The sequence below is a fragment of the Octopus sinensis genome, linkage group LG6 (assembly GCF_006345805.1).
Source record: "Octopus sinensis linkage group LG6, ASM634580v1, whole genome shotgun sequence".
In the NCBI taxonomy this organism is placed as follows: Eukaryota; Metazoa; Mollusca; class Cephalopoda; order Octopoda; family Octopodidae; genus Octopus; species Octopus sinensis.
In genome coordinates this window covers 98,622,294-98,649,822 of record NC_043002.1, presented here as the reverse complement: position 1 = coordinate 98,649,822, position 27,529 = coordinate 98,622,294, and the positions used below count along the sequence as shown (strand labels likewise).

General features: G+C 35.1%; 1 protein-coding gene across 2 annotated transcripts in view; it reads right to left on the bottom strand.

Annotated features, from left to right (window-relative positions):
* The window catches only part of LOC115212774 (semaphorin-5A), a 455,488-nt gene that overhangs the window by 79,328 nt on the left and 348,631 nt on the right, over positions 1-27,529 (bottom strand). For both annotated transcript variants that reach the window (XR_004999783.1, XM_036504186.1), the window contains exons 10-17: positions 20,958-20,990; positions 19,796-19,965; positions 15,501-15,636; positions 12,787-12,929; positions 10,557-10,755; positions 8,516-8,592; positions 5,559-5,695; positions 1,625-1,792 (exon numbers count right to left, since the gene is read on the bottom strand). Coding sequence is in view for 1 of the 2 variants with exons in the window: in XM_036504186.1 (XP_036360079.1) it covers positions 1,625-1,792; positions 5,559-5,695; positions 8,516-8,592; positions 10,557-10,755; positions 12,787-12,929; positions 15,501-15,636; positions 19,796-19,965; positions 20,958-20,990 (1,063 nt within the window). In the remaining variant the exon portion in view is untranslated. The remainder of the gene's footprint in view (positions 1-1,624; positions 1,793-5,558; positions 5,696-8,515; positions 8,593-10,556; positions 10,756-12,786; positions 12,930-15,500; positions 15,637-19,795; positions 19,966-20,957; positions 20,991-27,529) is intronic.

The window sequence follows — 27,529 nt, the reverse complement described above, 5'->3', positions numbered from 1 at the left end:
GTGGACCGTGTGTATTTGTGAACGTATAACTAAGCGTAGTTATGCATATGGTTATGTGGTATGTATTTATCCATACATGTAAGTGCACATGTGACACTGCATATGCATGAATATATGTGTGTGTTTGTTGGTATATACATATATAATTGCATATATATATATATATTTACACACCCACACAGTGTGTACATGCTTCTGTGTGTCTGCATATACAAACACACACACAAACCTTTTCTCTTTAGTACTTATGTATGTATGTATGATATATATATATATATATATATATATAAATATGTATGCTTGTATGCATATATGTATATATATATATATGTGTGTGTGTGTGTGTGTATATATATATGTGTGTGTGTGTATATATATATATACTTTCTTTGGAGCCCATAACTCCAGAATGAGTTGGAGGGGCTGTGTTGAGACATATGTCTTTGAGCACTTTTAAATCTTGGATGAGACAATCCTTCTCTCTGTCTGACTAAAACAGAGATCTTCCAAAGAGGAAGACAGAGGAAGAGAAGATGAATTGACCCCTTGAGCCCACACTCAAAAGGATGAAAAGCAGAGTTGCCTTAGAGTACAACAAACAAGCATAAATACAGAAAGGCACTCTGTCATATGTGCTAATGACTCTGCCAATTTGATACACACATAAATCATCATATACAACATATATATGTGTGTGTGTGTGTGTGTGTGTGTGTGTGTGTGTGTGTGTGTGTGTGTGTGTGATGTGTATGTGTATATATATGTATATACATACATATACATATATGCATGTATATATATATATAGACATATATACATACATTCATTTATACACATACATACACAAATACATACATACCTACATTCATACATACATAGACATACATATATATATATATATATATAAATGAAGGCGGCGAGCTGGCAGACACGTTAGCGCATCGGGTGAAATGCTTAGCGGTATTTCGTCTGTCGCTACGTTCTGAGTTCAAATTCAGCCAAGGTCGACTTTACCTTTCATCCTTTCGGGGTCGATAAATAAATAAAGTACCAGTTTTGCACTGGGGTTGATGTAATCGACTTAATCCCTTTGTCTGTCCTTGTTTGTCCCCCTCTATGTTTAGCCCCTTTGTGGGCAATAAAGAAATATATATATATATATATATATATAAATGCAGAGACATTGTAAAAAAAATTTGTTGAAATGTTAAATGAAAAATAATAAAAGACAAAGAGCATACCCTTCACTTCAAAAACAAAAAAAAAAAAAAACATTCTGATAGTTCAGCATGAAAATGCCTTTACCAAAGTGTGAAAGTAAGCAGAGGAAATAATAGTATTTGGTTTTATCATTTCACAAATACACACACACGCACGCACACACACACATTCAATTAATTTATAATTAGTTGTAGATCACTTTCGGCGAATAAATGGGTTAATTAGATGAATTAAAATGTTTCTTGTGGGGTTCATATGTCTCCACTTACCACACACACACACATGTGTGTGTGTGCAAAATGTATGAATATATATATTTGGATGTCTGTATGCGTATGTCAGTGTGCATTTACTCATGAACCGGTGATGATTTTTTTTTTTTTTTTTTTTTTTTTTTACTTACTGGTACAGTTGGACACTTCAACTGTGTCACCAACACAATCTCTGCCACCCAGTCGGGGAGCTGGGTTGTCACAAGTACGAGTGCGACACCAGCAGTCATCACCGAGACGATCAGGTCCTACAATTCGACATTGCAACCACTGTGACCAAGGTGACCACTGTCCATCAACTACAAAAGAGAAAGAGAAAGAAGATATGTTTAAAAGAAAGAGGCATGATAAAAAGTACAAAATACATGATGTACAGCTTATTTATATATTTAATGGAAGCCAAGACACTACTGCAACCACTTTCAAGTTTAATGCTTGGCAACAGAATGCTAATTGTGCAACTCAGAATAATAAGATTCAGCTTGAGGTGCCATTGCCAGCCTCGCCTGGCCTCCGTGCTGGTGGCACATAAAAAGCACCATCCTATCCTGGCTGTTTGCCAGCCCCGTCTGGCATGTAAAAAGCACCCACTACACTCATGGAGTGGTTGGCGTTAGGAAGGGCATCCAGCCATAGAAACATTGCCAGATCAGACTGGGCCTGGTGCAGCCTTCTGGCTTCCCAGACCCCAGTTGAACCGTCCAACCCATGCCAGCATGGAAAGCGGATGCTAAACGATGATGATGATGATGATATATATATATATATATAAAGGTGGCAAGCTGGCTGAACCGTTAGCATGCCGGGCGAAATGTGTAGCCATATTTCGGCTGCCGTTACGTTCTGAGTTCAAATTCCGCCGAGGTCGACTTTGCCTTTCATCCTTTCGGGGTCGATAAATTAAGTACCAGTTACGCACTGGGGTCGATGTAATCGACTTAATCCGTTTGTCTGTCCTTGTTTGTCCCCTCTATGTTTAGCCCCTTGCGGGTAATAAAGAAACAGATATATATATATATATATATGTGTGTGTGTGAGCTGACTAAGAATCCATAAATCAAAGAAAATAGGAATTCATATATTAGTCAGTAGGGTGGGTATACAAACCAAAGTTCACAGTATCTCAATCACAGCTGAGTTTCATACTGGATATTAGTTATTTGGATGATTATATAATATAGTACTATCATCAAAGATGACAGAAGTGAAAAGAATGGTGACTGCTCTCTGTAAACTGGATGTAACACTTCCTCAACTGTAGTAATAGAGAACAGCCATCACTTTTTATTCCAGACCTGCCATCTATGATGAGTGTATTTTATTAGGTAATCATCCATTTACCTAATATCCAGCATGAAACTGGTTGGTAAGACCAGCTGTAATTGATCCATAATACTGTATACTTTGATTTATACACACACACACACAGAGGTAAATCGAAATCAAATTTGATGACTGGCATCCGTGCTAGTGGAGCGTTAAGAGCACCATCCAAGCAGGATCATTGCCAGAGCAGCCAACTGGCTTCCATTCCAGTGACACATAAAAAGTATCATTTCAGCGTGATCATTACCAGCGTCGCCTTACTGGCACTTGTGCCAGTGGCACATGAAAAAACATTCGAGCGAGGTTGTTGCCAGTGCCCCTGGACTGGCTCCTGTGCAGGTGGTATGTAAAAAACACCATTTGAGCATGACCATTGCCAGTACCACCTGACTGGCCCTCGTGCCAGTGACATATAAAAGCACCCACTACACTCTCAGAGTGGTTGGCGTTAGGAAGAGCATCCAGTTGTAGAAACACTGCCAGATCAGACTGGAGCCTGGTGCAGCCATCTGGTTCGCCAGTACTCAGTCAAATCGTCCAACCCATGCTAGCATGGAAAGCGGACGTTAGATGATGATGATGAGGTGCAGGCATGGCTGTGTTATCAAGTGTATGTTTGGTGCAAAAATAATATCAGATTTTCCTACATCAAAAATCTAGCAAACTAAATACAAAAACTACATTTTTTTTCTCAACATCTTCTTTACCATACTTTCATAAGTTATATGAAGTTATTTTAGGTCGGATTTTTACAATTGGATGTTCTTCCTATCACCAACCTTCACCTGTTTTTGAGGTAAGGCATTCTTATAATCCAAAGGTCTTCAAAAGCACAGAACAACCAGCCATAACACAAACTAGGAATATTAACATCAGCACCACTTCATTTCACATAGTGACAAGTTAGATGTCAATATATAAGTGCTGTCATACACACGTGTGTATGCACACACACAAACGTGTGCACTCACACAATGATCTTAATATAGTTTCTGTCCAGTAAATTCATCACAAGATACTGGGAGAGTCACAGCAATAGGAGAAGGGACTTGACCAAGATATCACATGTAAGTACAGAACCGGAAACCATATTGTGAAGGAAATTTCTTAATCACACAGCCATGCCTACACCCACATAATATATATATTTCTTTACTACCCACAAGGGGCCAAACATAGAGGGGACAAACAAGGACAGACAAAGCGATTAAGTTGATTCCATCGCCCCCAGTGCATAACTGGTACTTAATTTATCGACCCTGAAAGGATGAAAGGCAAAGTCAACCTCGGCGGAATTTGAACTCAGAACGTAACGGCAGATGAAATACGGCTTCGCATTTTGCCCGGCGTGCTACCGTTTCTGCCAGCTCGACACCCACATAATATATAAGTTATTCAAATCTAGCAACAACTTCCAGATTCTCTAATTATTTACATGCAATAATAATGTTATTGAAACACAAAGAATGTTTAGAATTCATAAAAGCCTTCAATTTTAGCACATTCTTCTCATAAAAGAATACCATTTGAAATATCAAGCATGATTAACAAAAGCTGTTATGGAATTAAATTATGAACATCTGTATTAGTTTGTCTTTTTTTTTTTTTGCATATATGAAGGTGTAACTTTTTAATGCACCTTTTGTTTTTATTAACTTTTTAATATATATATCTCATTTGACAACTAATAATAAATCTTCTCCAGTCTATCGATAGTTAACTTGTCAACAACTGCTACAAGATATATGTTAATATACAGACACACACACACACACACACACACATATATATATATATTATATTAGGTCGAGGAAAAAGTTTGTGCACTGTGTTAAAATAATGCTTTATTATATATTTTTGTGGTGTGTGTATTCATCCAGTTCATTTCATGTTCAATGGTGACTCACAACACACAAACTTTTTCCTCAACCTAGTATACACACACACCCATATGTGTGTGTGTATATATATATTATTTAATAACAGTTGTACTTAGCTCCATGCAAAATAAAGATTAGTACATTTGATCTGCAAGCTTACGAAACTTCAAGCTGCATGGAGCAAAATCAAACTGTTTAAGTTATTAATGTAACTCCTGCCAAACATGTTGAATACCACTTTCTTTTGTATGTCAACTCACTCATATATATACATAAACAGTGTTAATCAAGTACAGAATATAATAAAGAATTAAATAAATAACAAAGGAACAAAAAATTACATAGTGAACTCCATTAGCTCACAGTAGTTTCTGCTATATAAGATGCAATGCACTTACAGTTGAGTGTTTGTGTATTATGCTAGTGCTTCATCAGATTTTCAAAAAGAAAATATATATGTATGTGTGTGTATATACATATATATATATATATATATATATATATATATATATAGAGAGAGAGAGAGAGAGAGAGAGAGAGAGAGAGTGTATATGTGTGTGTGTGTGTGCAATAGGCCATTTTCATTTCTGCCTACCATACTCTTTCACAAGACATTGGTCAGCTAAGGGCTATATATTAGAAGACACTTGCCCAAAATACCATGCTGTAAAACTGAAACTGAAGCCACACAGTTGAGAAGTGAACTTCTTAACCATACAACCATACCTGCAACTATATTATGCTTGCACTTAAAAATAGTGTAAATAAATGTCAGTAGAAACATTAGGTTAGATCAAAGTATATATATATACATGTAGATATTTATTTCATTTCGGAATAAAGTCAAAATGCAGTTTACCTGGTGTCTCCAGAACAGGACATGATGTGATATCCTGAAGCCAAAAGAGAGTCTCTAACTGGTTGACCGGTGGTGTTGCACAAGTCTTGTTTATTTTATTCCATGCACAATAGGGATCCCGGGCCTGAAGACACATACTGTAGAATTGGAAACCAAAACAAAGAACCTTAGCAAAGTTGCAACTGAAAAGTATTAGATAAGTTATAAAGACACTAGCAGTATCGCCCGGCGTTGCTCGGGTTTGTAAGGGAAATAACTATATAAGCATTTTTAGAGAGTTATAGCCAAAAAATTGCAAAAAATGCATTAAAAATGGAAAAAAATTATAGTAAATTTTTTTTTAAATCGCTGACTCATCGTAGACATTTTTAGAGAGTTACTTCCCTTATATAATAGCGAAAAAATGCATTAAAATGGAAAAAAAATGATGGTAAATTTTTTTTTAAATCGTAGACTCATCGTAGACACACGCTAATACCCAGAAGGGCTCGATATGAATCACGACTATAAGATACCCGGTTTTGGTTAAACTGCATCGCAAAATGTGGGAGTAGTTAAGAATCTAAATCGTAGGAGACAGACACACAACTTCACTTTTATATATAAAGATATCTCTCTCTCTCTTTTTCTCCCCCTTCCCCATCACTATTCACATCTGAAGATCATTAAAGAATTCATTAGAATACTGTAAAAATTTGTCATATATCTTTCTCAGAATTCCTTTTGTCACTTCATTTTATTGGTTTTTATCCATTTCACAAATTAAAAAAATTTTTCCCGAATTCATTATATCAGAACTGAATGTTTGTTTTTCCAATTTCTTCATTTCTTTTTTCCACAGCAAGAAGTCTTACTTAATAAGTTATTCATTCAACCATGAAATAAGAATGACATCTATTTTCAACATGATTGACTGAAATGAGTAGATCAATATACTCTGCCTCCTGGCAGCACAATGATCATAAAACAGCTTTAAACTTGCATGTATGTGTGTCTGTACACAGAAACAAGATCCACACCCACAGACATATACACACACACACACATAGAGTGTGCTCAAGAACACTAAAGCAAGCATAGTCTAGATGGTCACAAAGTAGTGCTCAGATGTGTCTGAAACTCAAAGGCTGACTCATTCATTCAAGGCAGGTAGTATCACTGTAAGAAGCTAGCTATAAATTATCCTCGTTAAATGGTACTTACATGACTCTTTACTCTTTACTTGTTTTAGTCATTTGACTGCGGCCATGCTGGAGCACCACCTTTAGTCGAGCAAATCGACCCCGGGACTTATTTTTTGTAAGCCCAGTACTTATTCTATCGGTCTCTTTTGCCGAACCGCTAAGTGACGGGGACGTAAACACACCAGCATCGGTTGTCAAGCAATGCTAGGGGGACAAACACAGACACACAAACATATACACACACACTCACATATATATACATATATACGACAGGCTTCTTTCAGTTTCCGTCTACCAAATCCACTCAAGGCATTGGTCGGCCCGGGGCTATAGCAGAAGACACTTGCCCAAGATGCCACGCAGTGGGATTGAACCCGGAACCATGTGGTTGGTTAGCAAGCTACTTACCACACAGCCACATTATTGTAAAATGAGAATGCATTCCAATGGACTTTTCAAAAAACAACCACTTTTATTTAAATAGGTAACAATTTCTAAACATATATAGTACAGTATTTTATTGTGTCCGGGGAGAGTCGTTCTGTTTTAATGCCTTACTAATAAACAATAACAATAAGTAAATGAGTAGAAATCAAACCAGTGAGTGTGTTAATTAATAAGGCATTAAAACAAAATGACACTCTTCAGAACACAATAAAATATGCCCCAACAAACGAATTCACATAAAGAATCTTGCAAACCAAATTCAAAAATGAAATAGTACAATATGTATGCATTCTTATTACAAAAGATATTGACTATATGTGAAGAGTGGTGGAGGATAAAGGTTTCTTGCAGGATGAGGAACACTATCTCCTGTCTCATAGTTCATCATCATCAACATAAGCTTGAGATTGATTTTCATAGAGTGTTATCTCTTTGTACAACTTAGTCTAGAAACAGATCATTGTAAGCTCTTCAATGCAATTTTTTTTTTTAATATTATAGTCATGATTAGTGCCATTATTTGTTGTGTCGACGCCCCCAGACGATGAAGTAGGTTAGCCCAATACGTAGATATAGAAGGAGAAGTCTAGATGTCAGGGAGTTGAGTAGAGGTCATCGGAACATGCAATATAACATTGGCGACAAGGATTTCGTAGCTCACACAACCACTGTGTCGTATTGCGATATAACATTATTAGTAAAAACTTGCAGACCTTCTTTAGCAATACTCTTTGCAGTCAATTTAAGTGGAGTTGGAGGAACTTTTGTATTCTCAGCTTGCTTTTGTTCCATTAGCATCGGCACCTCATTAGATAAACACTATGGGACACTAAAAACACAACCACCTCATTCTCTATGAGTTCTTTAATCCTGACATCATTTTTAGATATCACAGTGTCTTTCCAAATTTGACGTACACTTTCTGCTGATAGAAAATTTATAGGGTTACAGATACAGTCTGGCCATATATTTTTCAAAGTACGTTTCAAAAATGAAGGCTTCACATAGACTCGGCAATATAATCCACAACTTTCATTTGTTGAACTTCTCCCAGAAGCTCTAAAAGAAGGTTCATCCTACCTGTCAATTTCATAAATTACTTGAAGGTTCTTTTCAGATAATATGACTTGAAGTTAACTGTCAATCTTTGATCCACTTGTTGGACTATTGCAGTTGTAATCTTCGGATGTGTTAACTCCATTATATTTTGTTTTCAAATATCCTTTCTTCCCCACCCACTCTTGGTTAATTTTTCTTTAATGGAAAAGCAACAATTTGAATTCATTTATAGAGTTATAAAATCTTTAAAATAGGGTTTTTTTTTACCTCTTGGTTTTTAATCGATGACACCTCTCAAATGGTATCTTTATTAAAGTTCTGCTAGTTACAACATAGAGTGCTTTCTAGAAAGAAAAAAAGCAAGAAAGGAACAATAAAAAGAAAGGAAATTACATGCATGCACACACACATATATATAAAGGAGTAAAATCTGAAATCCAAAGAAACTGGTGATAGTCTGTGTCAGCAACAATTAATTCAAAGGAGAATATATATATATATAATATATATATATATATATATATATATATATATATTCAAACATATAAGGGATGGCCATAATAAAACATCCGACTCACTAGAAAGAGCAGCCAAACTCCAAACCACCAACCTCCCACCAATATACTCATGCACATCCCACAAGATAGACTATCTCCCAACACCCCCAACATATACCCCGTCATATACATTGTACCCCTTCACATAGACCCCCACATACACATTACACACCACATGCTAACATAAAACCCCCCACAACTAACCATTACAGAAAGAAAACAGTTCGACAAACAGCACACAACAAATGCTGTTATATATACCTACACCCTCAGAAAAATCTATGCATATGACACTACTACACATATCACACACACCATCCTTACAGGAGCACCATGCTTAATAAAGCACACTTTCCCTACAAACACTTCAAGATAACTCTTACCAACCTCATAACATAGCCAACCAAGGGATACGACTCCTAACCTAATCCCCTGGCCCTTTTTCGTTCCATCACCTTTTTTACAGCAGCAGCAAACCAGTCATGTTAATTCACCTCCGACAATAGAGAGGAGTCGCCATATTCCCTTCCATATCGGGTAACTCTGATGAGCACAAGGTTATATAATCAGATTGTTATCTAACACTCCATTTTATTCTTTGTGCAAAACCGATTGGTAAGATCAGCCATGGTGGATATATGATACTATATATTTTGGATTATATATATATATATATATATATAATGTTTAATCATATCAAAAGGGAAATGGAATTTAATTAAATTTAAAATATTCAATCAAAATTTACATTTCCAGTGGTCTAACGTGTAAAAAATTAGTCAAGAAGACTGTATATTAGTTATACGATAGTGTATATTTATACACATAAGGAATCCATACTTAGGGTGAAATTCAACACATAGAACCACAAAAATAACGGATAAGATTCAACAGGAACAAAATTTGGAAATGAAAAACATTTACCATTTAATACCATTTTATTTGTAGTTCTGTGTGTTGAATTTCACCCTAAGTGTGGATTCCTTATGTGTATAAATATACACTATCGTATATATATATATATATATATATATATATATATATATATATATATATATATGTATATATACATACACACACATGCACATACATACACCTGCATCTATATACATATAAATATACATGTATATGTAGGTATTGGTTATAATTTTGTACAACAAGCAAAAAAAAATAATAATTCCTCATTAAATATTGTCAAGTGGATATACGTATTTTTTAAAATTAAAGTTGATTTATGAACTGACTACCAACATAGTCAACATTAGTAATAATAATAATAATATTAGATTCTGATTTTTAAAATAGATGCACTGTATTTCTGCATGTCATAAAAGCTGTCTTAAAAGGGTTTGTGTCAGGTGGGGCATCTCAACACGAAAGACTACCACTAAAAGCTCCGTCCAGTATGTCGTCACAGAAGAGCAAGAAAAGAGAAAGATGATGATGATGATAAGGATTACATTTTAATAATAATTTTGTGGAGCATAATCTAGTAAAGATAAACAGTATTAAAATGACGATGGTGATGAAGAAGATGAAGACGAAAAGGGTAACAGCTATGATGACGACAATAACAGTTACGATAATGGCTTTAACAACGAGACAACAGTGATGCTCTGGACAGTGATGATGATGGTCATTATGATGATGATGATGGCATTAACAGAAATAATGACAATGATGATAGTGATGGTGATGATGATAATGGAGGTGGTGATGACAATACTTTATGAAATCTAATATCGACTTACCTCTTCTCTAGATTTTATAATCGAGGTTACAGGTTCGTTTTGTCCCTTTGGAGTGATTCTGATTTCTTCTAAAATACAACTGAGATTCACTCGAGGAATATGGATCATCTTTTTAACATATCCATCTAAGGTGCCAATGAAGACAACAGAGAACTTTCCCTTCAGCGTGTAAACTGTATCAGCTATGATATGTGTCCACCTAAACAAGGCAAGTAAGAAGAAAAATTCAAAATAAGTCATTATTTACATTATTTGCAATACAAATGCTTTCATACACAAGAAATAATTTACTCGTTTGCTAAGAATAATTCAGTTACTTATTATGATTTACTTATTATGGCAATGAATACTACACATTTTTGTCAGGTTTTTTGGTCTGAAACGCAAAGAAAATAATCATGATTGAGCACATAGTCCCATGAGAAGAAGTGTGCCATCAAGCCTTTGTGTGAAAGGGTGCAGAATACCATAGTCTCCTGCAGGGTTGTAGCTTGGTTATCCTTAATGAAGTTCGGCCAGAGGGGATTCCCTGCCAAGTTAGTGAGCATGCCTTTGTAATATAAAGTAAAGAGCAAAAATATGTGAGTCACAAAAGACAGGAGTTAAGCTGGAAGCCAGGAGATGATGAGCAGTGATTTGGCCACTTCTTCTGTGATGGAATAACAAGTTGGGCAAGTCAAGGGTTTATCATTATTATTTACTATTAAGGCTGTGAAATGGCAGAATCATTAGCACATCAGACAAAATGGTTAGCAGCATTTTGTTCATCTTTACATTCTGAGTTCAAATACCACCGAGGTTGACTTTGTTTTTCAGCCTTTTAAGGTCAATGAAATAAGTACCAATTGAATACTGGTCAATGTGATTGACTTACCCCTCCCCTGAAACTGCTGGCCTTGTGCCAAAATTTGAAACCATTATTATTATTATTAAGGTGGTCAGCTGGTAGAATTGCTAGCATGCCAGAGAAAAAGCTTAGCGGCATTTTTACATTCTGAGATCTAATTCAGCCGAGGTCGACTTGCCTTTTATCCTTTCAGAGTTAATAATTAAGTACCAGTGAAACACTGGAGTCGATGTAACTGACTAGCCCCTTCCCCAAATTTCAGACAAGGTTAACTTTGCTTTCCATCCTTTCAGTGTCAATAAAATAAGTACCTGTTGAGTACTAAGGTCAATGTAATCGATTAACTCCTACACTCCCCAAAAATTTCAGGCCTTGTGCCAATAGCAGAAAGGATTATTATTATCATTATTGAGTGAGAGAGCAGTGCATGCCATCAAAGTAGCACTGGAGTAAAATATATGAAGCCCAGTATACCCATCATGACTACCCGTCTGATAAGGGTACACTAGGCACATGCATCACAACCATATGTGCGCAACATGGTGATCTCATATCAAGATAAACTGTACATGACCTTGCAGGTAGGGCCCAGTTAGAATTTTCTTCTGGTTGAGTAACCCATCCCACTCAAAAGGTCCCTGAATAAGGATTGTTTAAGGATGTTGAATGAAACACCCATGTTTCCAAAGGTAAATTATTCAAATCCCAAAGAATCCCTCTGAACACATGGCTATGATGCTCCCCACTACTTCTCTCTCGTGATCAGAGATGCACATATCGTCAGCCACTAAGGGACATGCTCAACAGGTTAAGGTCAAACAAACGACATGTAAATCTGTGGTATTGAGCAGAATATTTGCTGTAGTCCATCTTTTATTGTTATTATTATTATTATTATTATTATTATTATTATCCTTTTAAGGTAATGTAACTGAGGTTGAGCACTAGGATGAATGTAACCAATAAGTTCCCTCCCACAAAATTTCCTTCTGCCTATAGTATACAAAGGATTATAATTGAAATTGTTCATGAGAAAAGCAGTGAAAGCATTTATATATTTAATTTCCACTAATATATCCCATATTACTTTCATGACAGTGACACAAACATGTGTATATTTGAGTGTATATGTATGAGAAAGAGGGGAGTGAATTAAAGTAAAATCTGGTTGAAATGGGTTACATCAGCAATAATTTTTTCCAAAAGAGTTCCTAGAAGAGTTTAATATGTTCATTTGCTATCAGGAGCAGCACAAAATTTTAATATTTTGGGCCATTTCCCTTCAGCAGAGAGGTTAGGAAGAGACAGATGAAATGATTGGTGTTGGTGGTAGAAGTGATGTTGTGATCATATACAAAGAATACAGTTTAATATTTGACCTACCTCTCACCCACACCCACAAAAGGAGGACGGTTAGTTATTGGCTGAACGGCATCGTTCATCATTTGATATTTCTCCGCATCTAGGAGTACTTGTGAGATATGGTTACTAAAGGAACGCTTACTGCTGCTTCCTGGACTGGGACACTGAAACAACACAAAAACACATCATGTATATATATATATATATATTACTTACATAAACTAAATTTGTTATACCATTCAGTACTGATGCATTTGTTATAATTGTTTTTTTTATTTTAATTACTCTTATAATTATAATCTAACATTAAATTAAAAGCAATTACTACGCAGTCTCCGTTCTATGCAGTTTTGTAAAGAAGCAATAAATATGCTAATTAAAGATGGTATCTTACTCATTTCTCTATCTCTCGTTTTCAGTTTTTCTCTGCATATAAATATATATATATACATATATACACATACATACACATGTATGAATGTATATGTATATATGTGTGTGTATGTATATTTATATACGTACATGTGTGTATGTGTGTGTGCATATGTATTGTTTACACAATAGAAACTTCAAGAGATATAAAGTGTATCATTTTTAATGGTGTAACCCGAAGCAGATAAAGCCACATATAATACAGAGTGGAATACTGGGTTAACACACCCTTGGATGGAAAAAAAAGTAGAAGGCTACCTGGGGTACTTGAACCAATACCTACTGTAAATAGGACAGATATTCTAACCATTATAACAAAACAACCCTTACAATTTATTCCATCCATTTGAGAAGTTTTGTTTTTACTAGCAAAAATTGCGTTATTTATATTATAAGAATTTAGAAGATTCAGATTTGAGCCCTAGAATCAAACTTCAACTTTTCTTCATCATGTGTTTTTTTTACCCACTAATCTAAATGCTATTATTTATAGCTTTATCTGTTTCAAGTTACACCATTAAAAATGATAGACTTTAAGTCTCTTGAAGTTTCGATTGTGCAAACAATACATACACACACACACACACACACACAACACACACACACAAAGCATATAAACATTCTGCTGTTAAAATGATACACTTCATATCTTGCAAAGTTTCTAGATTTTTATTAAGTAAATGACATACAATTCATGTTGGTAAGAGCAAAACATCTAAAATAGAAAGAGAAGATTTGAAGTGTCATTTCGGTATGATGGTTAAAATGTCTATCATGCAAACAGAAGGTGTAGTTTCAAATCTCACAGACAGCCTTTGACTTCTTTTCATCTAAGAGGTTTATTAATCCAATATTCTGCATACTAATATTTATAGTTTTATATCTTTCATGTTCAATCATTAAAAAATTCTATACATATTTGTATTTTTATATATATACTAGCAGTATTGCCCGGCGTTGCTCGGGTTTGTAAGGGAAATAACTATATAAGCATTTTTAGAGAGTTACTTCTCTTATATAATAGCAAAAAAATGCATTAAAAATGGGAAAAAATGATGGTAAATTTTTTTTTAAATCGTAGACTCATCGTAGATGCGCGCTAATACCCAGAAGGGCTCGATATGAATCACGACTATAAGATACCCACTTTTGGTTAAACTGCACCGCAAAATGTGGGAATAGTTAGGAATCTAAATCGTAGGAGACAGACACTCACACAACTTCACTTTTATATATAAAGATTATGTTTTGTGCATACAAATATATGTATAACTGCTACTGTTGTCTGAAGTTCCATGTAGATTACCATATTCCAGTCTACTTTTAGTAGAGTGATTAAGTAACTCCTAAACTAAGTAGTAATACTTGTTGTTAAATACAGGGCAAATGCTGGAGAGATTAAGATGACTGCAAGTTTATCTTATTAGTTCCTATGTATGTTTCATCACTCTGGTTGTCTGGAACCCTGCACTGAGTGTTCCAAGTGCACTTGGATGCTTAATCAGAATGGTTCATCAGGTAAACTTTCTGTTGTATACTGCAGCTTAATGCAATAAAGTGTTCCCTGATGATCCATTCTTGTTAAGCATCCAATTACAGTTGAAACACCCAGTGCAGGGTTCCAAATAATCATAAGGGTGAAAGACATGTAGGAACTAATAAGATAAACTTGTGTGTCAAGGCCACAAGCTAGCAGAATTGTTAGCATACTGGGCAAAATTCTTTGAGACATTTCATCCATCTTTACATTCAGAATTTAAAGTCTTCTGAGGTCAATTTTGTCTTCTATCCTTTCAGAATTGATTAAATAAGTCTCAATTGAGCACTGGGGGTGAATCTACTTGACTTAAGTCCTTAGTCCCTTCCTCAAAATTGCTGGCCTTGTGCCAAAGTTTGAAACTAATATAAACTTGTGATTATCTTAATTTGTCATTCACATGTGTGTGTGTGTGTGTCTGTGTGTGTGTGTGTGTGTCTGTGTGTGTGTGTGTGTGTGTGTGTGCATGCATGCATGTGTGTGTGTGTGTAATACAATGACTCATGTTTAGGTTCTAGTAACTCATGGTCAGGATAGTTGAAGTATAATCTTTACTCAATAAAAATACCTTTAATTTAAAATTGCATTTAAAATCCAAACAATAATCAATATGTTTCACAATAACAGCAAGTCATCTCTATTAAATAAACCAGTTCCATACTAAAAATATACTGGCGGTGCCCCAGCATGGCCACAGCTCGAAAGTTGAAACTAGATAAAATAAAAAAATTAAAATAAAATTCCATTTTAATAATAGTAGTCATACCTGTGAATCTGCTTTTGGATTTTCCATTTTCATCCATGCTGTGTTAGCATTCATCTGGTATTTGAAAGCACCAGAGAATGACCGATGGAATGCATGTATATCATATATACAGATAGCTGAACCTGGTATGCTATTGCTGGAAACAGAATGGTAAAAAAAAATAAGGATTACAACTCATAAATAACTTAAACTATGATAATCTATCTAATATATTTTAATATAAAATTTAAAATAATAAAGGTGAAAAATTGAATATTAATTTGATTAATATCAATTTAAAACCAGTGGTCTAGCATATTGAAAAATCTGAAGATTCAGAAAAAATTATAGTACATACATATAAAAGGGATGACCTGTAAGTGGACATCCATTATGCTAGAAGAAAATCCGCTATGGTTTTACCACTAAGAAAGGAATGTTCTGAAGAAAATTTAGCAAATGCCAGAACGTAAGCGAGAAACGAAACCTGGTTTGTGATTAATCTATATTTTGTATCTTTTCATTTGTCTTCCTCACTCACATTCTGCTATTTGCTAAATTTTCTTGAGAACATTCCTTTCTTAGTGGTAAGATCATGGCGGATCTTCTAGCGTAATAGATGTGACTTAGAGGTCATCCCTCTTATATGTATGTAATATATTTTAATATATACATATTTATATTCTCGGCTGCCTTAACCCTTTCGTTACTATATTTCTGACCAAATTACACCCCTTATGTGTTTCAATTAATTTCTAACGTAATCATAAATTTAGTCTGGTTTCATTAAACAACTATAACTTTTTTACTTATCGATATATTAATCTGATTTTTGGAAGATAATTAAATGAAATATTCTCAACCAATTCTATACTATAATTTTTGTCACAAAGTGACTCTAATTGCAGGTAGATACAGGTAAATTCCACAAAATATAAAATTATAAAAATTTTGTTCAAACATCGCTATAGAAAATGGGTTATTAGCTAATATTCAATTGGGTATACAACAAAATTTTACGATAGAATTTGTTATTCTGGGTAACTTTCTGATACCCATAATAATATTTATGGCAAAATAGTCTTAATTTCATTTAAGGTTGTGGGAAACCACAAACTATCCTTTCTTTCGCTTTGTTTACGTTTAGCGTAACGGTTCGTTTCTGCCGTAATGATTTCAAATAGGCTCATTCGAAAAAGTAAATAGATATAGTCTAAGGCTTTACCCTTCTGGAAAGTCTGTGGCTTGGTCCAGTTTCTTCAGAAAAATCACCGAAAGAAACAGTTTTTAAATTTTCACTCCATTCAGGTGCCAATTCGTTTTCTTTATCGCTATCGGAGATCTCAGATTCACTGTTTTCACTTTCGGAAATGAAACATCAGATTCATTATCAAATACCACATGCTTTTTTCTTTCAGTCATAGAGTTAGATTTATGAAGGTCTTCAGTAGAAAATCCTTCGAATTCTGACTCGCTGCTTGATATAATGAAATTCGTATCCATTTTTTGTCAGAATTACAAATTTTGAAAACACAATAGGAACAAATTTCGGAAAAAAATCTCCCAAAATTCACGGAATTAAAATTACACTTCGATTATTGTACAAAACTGTAGTTGAACTGTTTACAAAGTATAATACGTATTTTCACGAATGTACTGAAGAGATTTGCTCTGATATTCTCATTTAAATATGAATAGGTAAATTCGGGCGGCTTTGGGCGGTTTGGTCTCATAAACCAAAATTGTTTTCGGGCGGCTTTGGGCGGTTTGGTAACGAAAGGGTTAAGCAGAAAACATTTTTCTGTAAAGTAATGGATATAGAAAACTCAGCCATATATTGCTGTATTGTCTTTTATTAATTTTCCCTATCTTGATTGTCGGTAACGAAACTAGAAACCTTAACCCTGTCACTCCATATTCCTGCTATAGTGGGAATAGGTTAAACATCATCTCTGCTGGATTCCCAGTAAAGCAGCAATGAACAACACACAGAGAAAAAGAAGATGCGGCTGATTCTGTCCATTAGTTTGCCTGCAATTGCTACTCTAGAGCTGTATATGCAACTATTCCTTTTTCTGCTCAGGTGGAGGGTAATGTTAGACATCTGAGCCCAGGTCTGAGAGGGTTAAAACATTCACTGACAGACTAAGGCTGGCAGCACTTTCTGAAGGGCATGCCTAATGAAAAATTACCTAAAATTTTTTTATTACAGCAATCCACCTGATGATGAGCCACGCCTTGCTTGGTGTACTTCTCAATAAAGGTTGCCCATACCTACCTTAAATCATTAATTTCCAAATAGCATGTGATTGTTCACCTGGAGGAGTGGTTCACTCCCTTAAATGCAATAGAGCATAGAGTTCCATAGAATATAGCTCTATGTATCACAAGATATACTTAGGTGTGACCCCAAAATAATAAAATTTTCGTTTTGGAAAAATGAAAATACAAATTAAAATACTATATCCATAATAATAATAATAATAATAATTCTCTTTTTATCTTTCTAGTTAGGACACATTCATAAATGTAATAAAATGTAGCTTTTTTCTTTTATTTGTTTCAGATATTGGACTGTGGTCACACGAGGGCACCACCTTGAAGGGTTTCTCTTGATCAGAGTAACTCTAGTACTTATTTTTTATGTCTGGTACTTACTCTGTATGTCACTTTTGGCAAACTAAATTATGGGAATGTATACAAACGAAAATCATCTGTTGAATTGGGGTGGGAACAAACATAAACACATACACAAACACACAAATATACACACATATATATACAACAGGCTTCTTTCAGTTTCCATCAACAAAATCCACTCACAAAGCTTTAGTCAGCCTAAGGCTATAGTAGAATACACTTGCCTAAGCTACCATGTAGTGGGACTGAACCCAGAACCATGTGATTGGGAAGAAAGCTTCTTACCACATAGCCATGCCTGGACCATCCACACAGCCATGCCTGTACCATATATATATATATATATACAAAAATGGGACAAGAACGCAAAACATCCAGACAGTTAGGTGAACCAAAAATGGAAAACAAAATATCCAGACAGTTGATACAAGGGAAAGAAGGATGGATCATTTGGAGTTTTCTATCCTCAGTCGAGTTCAAAATTATCTTTGCAATTTCGGCTGGTTATACTTGAGATTGCTCCAATCTGGCCAGCCCCAAGGAGAAATAAGCTAAGAGCATTAGATTCCTTGGAAGAAAGCAGCGAATGTATATGAAACAAGGATGGAAAAAAAACCCAGAAATGTTACACAAATATAAAAACAGGACATAACAACAGGTGTCTTTCAACTAAGGATGAATTAAATTAAGCTGGCATGTGTGGAAGTAAAGCATTATGGCAGGGACATAAGATTTAACAAGCACAGGAAGGAATATAGATGTTGCATGGACTGTAGTCCAACCAAGAAAGAAAGGTCAGGCCTATATATATATACACACAAACACACACACACACACACACACACACACACAAAATGGACTTCCACGCAGGTTTCTGTTTACAAAATCCAGTCTCAATGCATTGGATAGCCAGAGTATAATAGAAGATGCTTGCCAAGGATGCTGCTGTGAGTAGAAAAAAACCACATGGTTGCAAAGCAAGCTTCTTCATTATACAGCCATGCCTGTCTTATTGGAAATTGTCAATGGCTTGTACTTACAGCCAGCTACATATATACAGAGGTATGTAAAATGAAGTTACACCAAAATGAAAAGATGGCCACAGATATTGTACAGAATATTAACAAGTGTTAAAACATTATTACAGTTCTGAAGGATAATTACAGAAAATAAATAAATGAACATATAAGAATACAGATATCATTAAAAAAAAAGATATAATTTAAGGAAACAAGAGAAAAAAATATGGAGTACCATCCATCTACACTAAGGTAGGGACCAGCCAGATAAGTTGGGTTAGAGCACTTCATGACTTTACTTACCTGTCCCTCATCAAGCTGGAATCTGGCGCACCTAAAGTGCCAGTGAGCATTTTCTGTGTTGGACAGGATAAAAAAAACAATCAACAATTTCCCCAATGGCACACTTTGCATCTATTTCATTGCTTTCTTTTTGTTCTTATTTATTTATTTATTTACTTGCTGAGCTTGCTATCAGTTTCCAGTGGGAAAATATTTTCATTAACACAGATATTATGGTAATTTTATTGCTTTATAGGAAATGACGATGACGATGATGATGATGATGATGATAGCAGTAGTGGTGAAGGAGGAAGAAAGGGGGGAAGAATAATAACAACAACAACAACAACTAATGGATATTAAATGCAAGCTTACTCTCCGGTGCCAAACACAGCATATATTAAATTCTCTTCTTTGGAATAGAAGGTATGCTGAATTTCATTGAAATAAAATGGAAACTCTCCTGGAAGAGAACAGTTAATCCGGGACTTAAGAAAAGTCGTCCAGTTGTTTTCTAGAAGGAGGCTATCTCCTCCTCTGTCAGTCTGAAGAGTAAAAGAAAAAAAACAAAAAAAGGGGTGTAAAAACAATGGATGAGATTTCCATCATAAATTTCTTACATGAAAATTATTCAGTTTCAAGACTGCCACCATTAAAATTCCACTGTAAGTCCTCCACACGCTGTTTACAGTTACTAGTTAATAAATTTTACCTGATTTCTAATGTAACAAACACACACACACGTACACACACACACACACACACACATACACACACACCTATTTTGAACTCCTAGAATTTTTAGGCGCATGGTTCAGTGGTTAGAGCATCAGGGTCACACTTATGAGGTAGTGAATCTGATTCCTGGACCAGGCTGTGTGTTGTGTTCTTGAGCAAAACACTTTATTTCACATTGCTCCAATTCACTCAGTTGTAGAAATGAGATGCAACATCACTGGTGCAAAGCTGTATCAGCATTTGCTTTTCCCTTGGATAACATCAGTGGTTGGGAGAAGGGAGGCTGGTATGCATGAGCGACTGCTGGTCTTCCAGAAACAACCCTGTCCAGACTTGTGCCTCTGAGGGTAACTTTCTAGGTGCAATCCCATGGTCATTCATGACAGAAGGGGGCCTTTACCCTTTTTATCTAGCATAGATGGCATAGTGGTTAAGGTGTTGCACCCATGATCATAAAATTATGGTTTCAATTTCCAAACTGGGCAGTGTGCTACATTCTTGAACAAAACACTTCATTTCACATTACTCCAGTCCACTTGGCTGTAAATTAGTAACCCTGCAATGAACTGGCATCCTGTTCGGAGGGAACATTGCGATCTTGGTCACTTGCACAGCAGTGAAACTGGGTAACCTGCCTTATGAGTCCTAGGACCCAAAACAGTAATATCCAAGGGAATGACCAATCATAAATAGCCACTTTTCATAAAGTATACAAGTATGCTGTAGAACAAAATTAGGCTGTCAACCACAGTTTTGACATAAATCACAAAATTCATCATATTTCTATGAATGTACTTACCTTACATATTCTTGCTACCCTAGAATAGACTTTCTAGATAAAGAGAAAAGAAAAATAAATGATTAATAATATGAAACACAGAGAACATAATAGTTGCTCACGTTTTCTTTATTCTAAGAAAATGTGCAAGTTACTAAATTATAGAAAAGAAATGAAACATCTCAATCTCTTTTGCGTTATCAATGGTTCTTAGTTTGAGTGCTGTCCAATGCTAGGATATAGGTATCTCATAAATCTAAGAATAGGACACCTGATGATCTCTGAACTCAAACCAACCAAAATGTAAATACCAGAACAAAAATTTATCTCTAAAGATGTACAGCTAGGAAACTTCAGAAATACTGTTGCTGCTACTGAACAGAATCAACCAGAATTTTATTTCTGTCATTTGTCTGAAGATGTGGTAACTGTGTCCATGCCTTTTATTAGTCCATTTTGGTAAAAGTGTGTGTGTGTGTGTGTGTGTGCGTGTATGTGTGCATGTGTGTGTTTCATATATGAGAGTAAGATCTAACCCAGTCTTCAGTACAGTCCTAGATTTCAGCATCAAACTGCACTATTTGTTATTCGGTGTTTGTTTGAGAGCAGGTTGACTGTAATAAAAAACGATATGTTGTATCCAATTTTCCATTCAGCTTTTCTTTTGTACAACCAGAGACTTGAGCAACAGTCAAAACTGTCCAATCCATACCAACATAAAGAGCTGACTAAACTGCTGTTGCTGCTGCTGCTGCTGCAGTGGCAGTTCTAGAAAGATGAAAGGCAAAGATCAAGCCAGATAAGATATGAACTCAGAGCACATAGGGATGTAACAACGCATTCAGTCTTGCAATCTACACTGACCACTGCCACCAACTTATAATAATAATAATAATAATAACCAGTTGAGCATGTCCCTTATTGGCTGATGATATGTGCATTTCTGATCGAGAGAGAGCAGAAGTAGTGGGGGAGCATCATAGCCATGCGTTGAGAGGGATTCTTTGGGGCTTGAATAATTCACCTCTGGAAACATGGGTGTTTCGTTCAACGTCCTTAAACAACCTTTATTCAGGGACCTTTTGAGCAGGATGGGTTACTCGACCTGAAGAAAATTCTAACTGGGCCCCACCTGCAAGGTCATATGCTGTTTATCTTGATATGAGATCACCATGTCGCGCACATATGGTTGTGATGCATGTACCTGGTGTACCCTTATCAGACGGGTAGTCATGATGGGTATATTGGGCTTCGTATATTTCACCCCAGTGTCACTTTGATGGCATGCACTGCTCTCTCACTCAATAATAATAATAATAATAATAATAATAATAATAATAATAATAATAATAATAACCAGTTGAGCATGTCCCTTATTGGCTGACGATATGTGCATTTCTGATCATGAGCAGAAGATGATGTAAGTAGGATTTGAACTCTTAATGAGTAAAAAACCAGAACAAGTACTGCAAAGGCAGTTTTTCCCAACCTTCTAACAATACTTCCAGTGTGGGAGGATATAGTCAATTTAACCAAGCTAAATATAAGGATAGTATTTATTACTAGTGTCTTTGGAAATAAAAAGCAACTCTGAGATTAGAACTTACAAGAGGCAATATGCCAAACTAGAAGCATTAAAGAATTCGGTCAAGCTTTCTTCATAGCCAACCATCTCCACAATTGCGATATTATTATTATTATTATTATTATTATTAATATCATTATCATTATTATTATCATTATTATCATTATCATTATTATTATCATTATCATTACTATTATCATCATTATTATCATTATCATTACTATTATCATTATCATTATTATTATTATCATTATTACTATTATTATTATCATTATCACTATCATTATTATCATTATTATTATTATTATTATTATCATTATTATCATCATTATCATTATTATTATTATCATCATCATCATCACCATCATTATCATTATTTTAATTATTTTTATTAATTAAGGTGGTGAGATTGCAGAATTGTTACTACACTGGACAAAATGTTTAGTGGCATTTCTTCTGACTACATTCTAAATTCAAAAGCTGTCAAGGTTGATTTTACCTATCATCCCTTCGGGGTTTATAAAACAAGGACCAGTTGAACACTGGAATTGATGTAGTCAACTTCCCCTTCCCCTAAAATTCCAGACCTTGTGCCTATAGTAGAAAGGATTATTATTTTTATTATGTAAGGCAACAACCTTGTGGAATCCCCACTACTGTGCTGAACAGTAATGTTTAGGGGCATTTCCTCTGAGTCTACATTCTGGGCTCAAATGCTGCCAAGATTGACTTTACCTTTAATACTTTCAGGCTTATTGAAATAGGTACCAGTTGTGCATTGGAGTTGATGTAATTGACATGCTCCTTCCTTCAAAATTGCTGGCCTTGTGCCAAAATTAGCCTTATTATTATTAATATTTATAATATTCCAAATGAGATACAAATTTGCTTTGTCCAAACTATTGGGTTATCCGGAAAGTTCATGCCAATTTTTAAAGGAAAGAAAATGGTCAATAAATACTTGCCATTACATTCTTAATCAACCAAATATGAACCATTTTGTTGTACAATGCGTCTCCATCTTTCCTTTAACTTGAAAATACCCTCTTCCCAGAATTGAGGTGGTTTCATAGCAAAGAATTCATCAAGGTATCTTTTTACGTCATCCAAGGAATTGAAATTTTTACCATTAAGACTATTCTGCCGAGACCTGATTAAGTGGAAATCTGAAGGAGCAACATCTGGTGAATATGAAGGGTGGGGTAACACATCCCAGCCGAAGTGCAAAAATTTTTATCTAGTTCCCAAAGCATCAAGTGCCGAAAATTAACTTTCTTATCTTCCACTTTAAAGGGTTACAAAATTAACACGGGTTATAGGAACAAATCTTCTTCCACGAAAAGATAGCTTAAACTGTGCTCTAATTGGAGGTGTAGTCAAATCCTACCTATTCTATGGACTCAACCATGTCCCAAAATAAGTCGAAAGGTAAGCTATTATAAATCGGCACAAACTTTCCGGACAACCCAATACGGATCTTTAAATACAAGATTCATCTTCATTTCAATTACGTAAAGCAGATGTGAAAGCTGGTGGTGGTAGTGATAACGGTGGTAGTAATGATGATGAGCCTTGGCAGAAAATGCCCATCACTTTATAATGATGAATTTTGCAGATCAGCATCAGATTAGGATTATTCTATGATGTTCTTTCTCCTTGTTTTCATTAAAACTATTTTAACCATCTCAATTTCTTTATTCTTTAACATAAACATTTGCCTTTCGCTCATTTGTCTGGCAATGTTGGCATTAGAAACAGATGATTCTACAGATTCATCTGGTTCTAATGCCAAAGTTATTTTTTCCCCAATTTTTTTCTTTTTCTTTTTTACTGGTTTGCCTCATTTTTCTTACCAAAAAGTTATGGAATATGTTGAATACCATATTTAAAAATTACATTGGAAATATTATAAATCATATTTGTTTTACTTTTCTTTTTTGTAATACAGAAAAAAAGGAACAAATACAAATGGCGTAAAATATATAATATTTGATGTGGCCTATATGTACAGGTGTGGCTTTGTGATTAAGAAGTGGTGCTTCCCAATCATGTCGTCCTGAGTTCAATTTCCCTGTGCAACAACTTTACAAGTGTCCTCTACTATAGCTCTGAGCTGATCAAAACCTTGTGAGTGGATGTGGTAGACAGAAACTTAAAGCCCATTATATATATATATATATGTGGTGTGTCTGTGTTGGTTTATGTCCCTGTAACCGAGCAGTTCAGCAAAAGAGACTGACAGAATAAGTACCAGATTTAAAATATATATACTGGAATCATTTTGATTGATTAAATACTTCAAGGCAATGCCCCAACATGGCTGCAGTCAAATGACTAAAACAAGTAAAAGATAGAAATAATTCAGAAAGCCATATATAATCTTCTGACTTAAATATCCTCCAATAAACAAATCAAATTATTAAACAACTAGCAGTATCGCCCGGCGTTGCTCGGGTTTGTAAGGGAAATAACTATATAAGCATTTTTAGAGATGTAAAGTATAATAGCCATCTCAATATGGCTAACCACAAAGTGGGCGTGTTACTGTAGCTTTTTACGTTCTGAGATTTAATAATAAATTTTTAGAGAGTTACTTCCCTAATATATGCCAAAAATGCATTAAAATGGGAAAAATTGATGGTAATTTTTTTTAATGTAGACTCATCGTAGACGCGTGCTAATACCCAGAAGGGATTGATATGAATCACGACTATAAGATACGCGGTTTTGGTTAAACTGCACCGCAAAATGTGGGAGTAGTTAGGAATCTAAATCGTAGGAGACAGACAGCACACAACCTCTCTTTTATATATAAAGATTCATCATCAGAAGCACCATTGCAATCATAACACTGATCATAATACAGTTGATAATAATAATGATTTCTAATTAAAGCACAAGGACAGTAATTTTGAAGAGATAGGGAGCAGTTGATATTAGAGACTGGTACATTATTTTATCAACCTCTGAATAATGAAAAACAAAGGGGATTTTTGGCTAGTTTGGAACTCAGAATGTAAAGAACTGGAAAAAGTTTTTGCAAGGCCCTAGTGTGATGCTCTAATGATTTTACCAATCTATTGTCCTTAATTTTCAAGTGAGGCCCAAGATCAGCAATTTTAGTTAATTGCATTGAACTTAACACTTGGTTGATACTTTATTTTATCAACCAAAGAGGAATGAAAGGTAAAACTGACCCTTTCAGGATTTGAATTCAGAAATTAAAAACCTAGAACAAATATCACAGGACATTTTTTCCAGTTATTTAATGATTCTATCAACTCACTACTTTAAAGATGATATAATAAAGGTTTCTAATTTAGGAATAATGCTACAATTGTGTGTGTGTGTGTGTGTGTGTGCATGCATGCATGTGCATATCAGTATATACATTATCTTTGAAAAACTCAGCAGTTTGCTTCACCACCAAGTGGTACTGAGTTTGGTCTGTGTGCCAACTGAGACATGTGTGTGCGTGCGTCTTTACATCATGTGTGTGTGTATATCTTATTATTCTTTTATTTGTTTTAATCACTGAACTGTGGCCATGCTGGAGCACCACCTGAAAGGGTTCAGTCAATCACATTGATTCCAGTACTTATATTTTCAAAATCTGGTCCTTATCCAATAGGACGATTTTCACCAAGCAACTAAATTACAGGAATGCAAACAAACCAGTACTAGTTGTCAAGATATGTGAGATACAAATATATATACATATATAACCAAGCTTCCACACAGTTTCAGTTTACCAAATCCACTCACAAGACCAGCCAAAGTCAAAATTATATTTAATGTCATTGAAATGAATTATAAAATCTATGTGTTATCAACCTGCCCTCGAACATACATCAACTGGCTTTTGAGTATGTGACAGACTATTCATGACAGTTCATTAGCCTGTCCTCAAGAGTACATCATCCTGTCTTCAAGTATGCATCAGCCTGTCCCTAGAGTGCATTGGCTTGTCCTCAAATGTGCATTAGTCTCTCCTCTATCATGCATCAACTAGTCCTCTATCATGTCTAAGCCTGTTCTCAAATGTGTGTCAGCCTATCCCTGAGTGTGCATCAGCCTGTCCTCAAATATGCATCAGCCTGTCCTCAAATATGCATCAGCCTGTCCTCAAATATGCATCAGCCTGTCCTCAAATATGCATTAGCATGTCCTCAAGTGTGCATGATTTCTGAGTCTGTTTGCTTGTCTGTCTGTCTGTGAGTATGTATGTGTGTATCTGAGTTTGAATGTATGCTTTTGAGAGAGAGAGAGAGAATGGGCAGATGTATATGAGACTGTGTGGGTGGAAACATGAGTGTCTGTGTGAATGAGCATGTATGTTTAAGTGTGTGTGTGTATACATGTGAGTGTGTGTGTGTGTGTGCATGCGTTTATATATAATTGCATACGTATGCATAAAATGTGTGTCTATGTGTATCTAAGATCTACATATTTGTGTGCATATCCAACTGATTAGTTTTGTTTATTTGCTTTCTCTCTCTCTTCTCCCGCACTTATTATCCTCAGTAATAGAAGTACTCGGCCATCATCAATTAGTTGAAGCTATATAGTTAATCAGCTGGTATAAAGAATTTACTCAACAAATTAACTCCACCTGGGTTCATTAACAGACTTCTGTTGCTCAATAGCGATGGGAAAAATGGTAGCTTCTAAATTATTTGTCCATTCATTGTTTAAATTACAGAAGGATTTCAGAATAAATAAATATTTTTCAATGTCTTATGGAAGTCTCACACTCCCACGTGTCACATACATATAGACAAACACCCACATACAGAATTACACTTACATAGACATGCATAAATACATATATGCATAATCATTACCAACCAGGTGTTAAACAGCAACCAGGCATTTAAAATACACCAGAAATAGTATTAACATAAATTATGATAGATCATTTTGTGTATATTCTGTTGCTGCTGCTGCTAATTAATGTATGTGTCATATTTATGCTACTAATGTCTGTATAAATTAAGAAGAAAAAAAG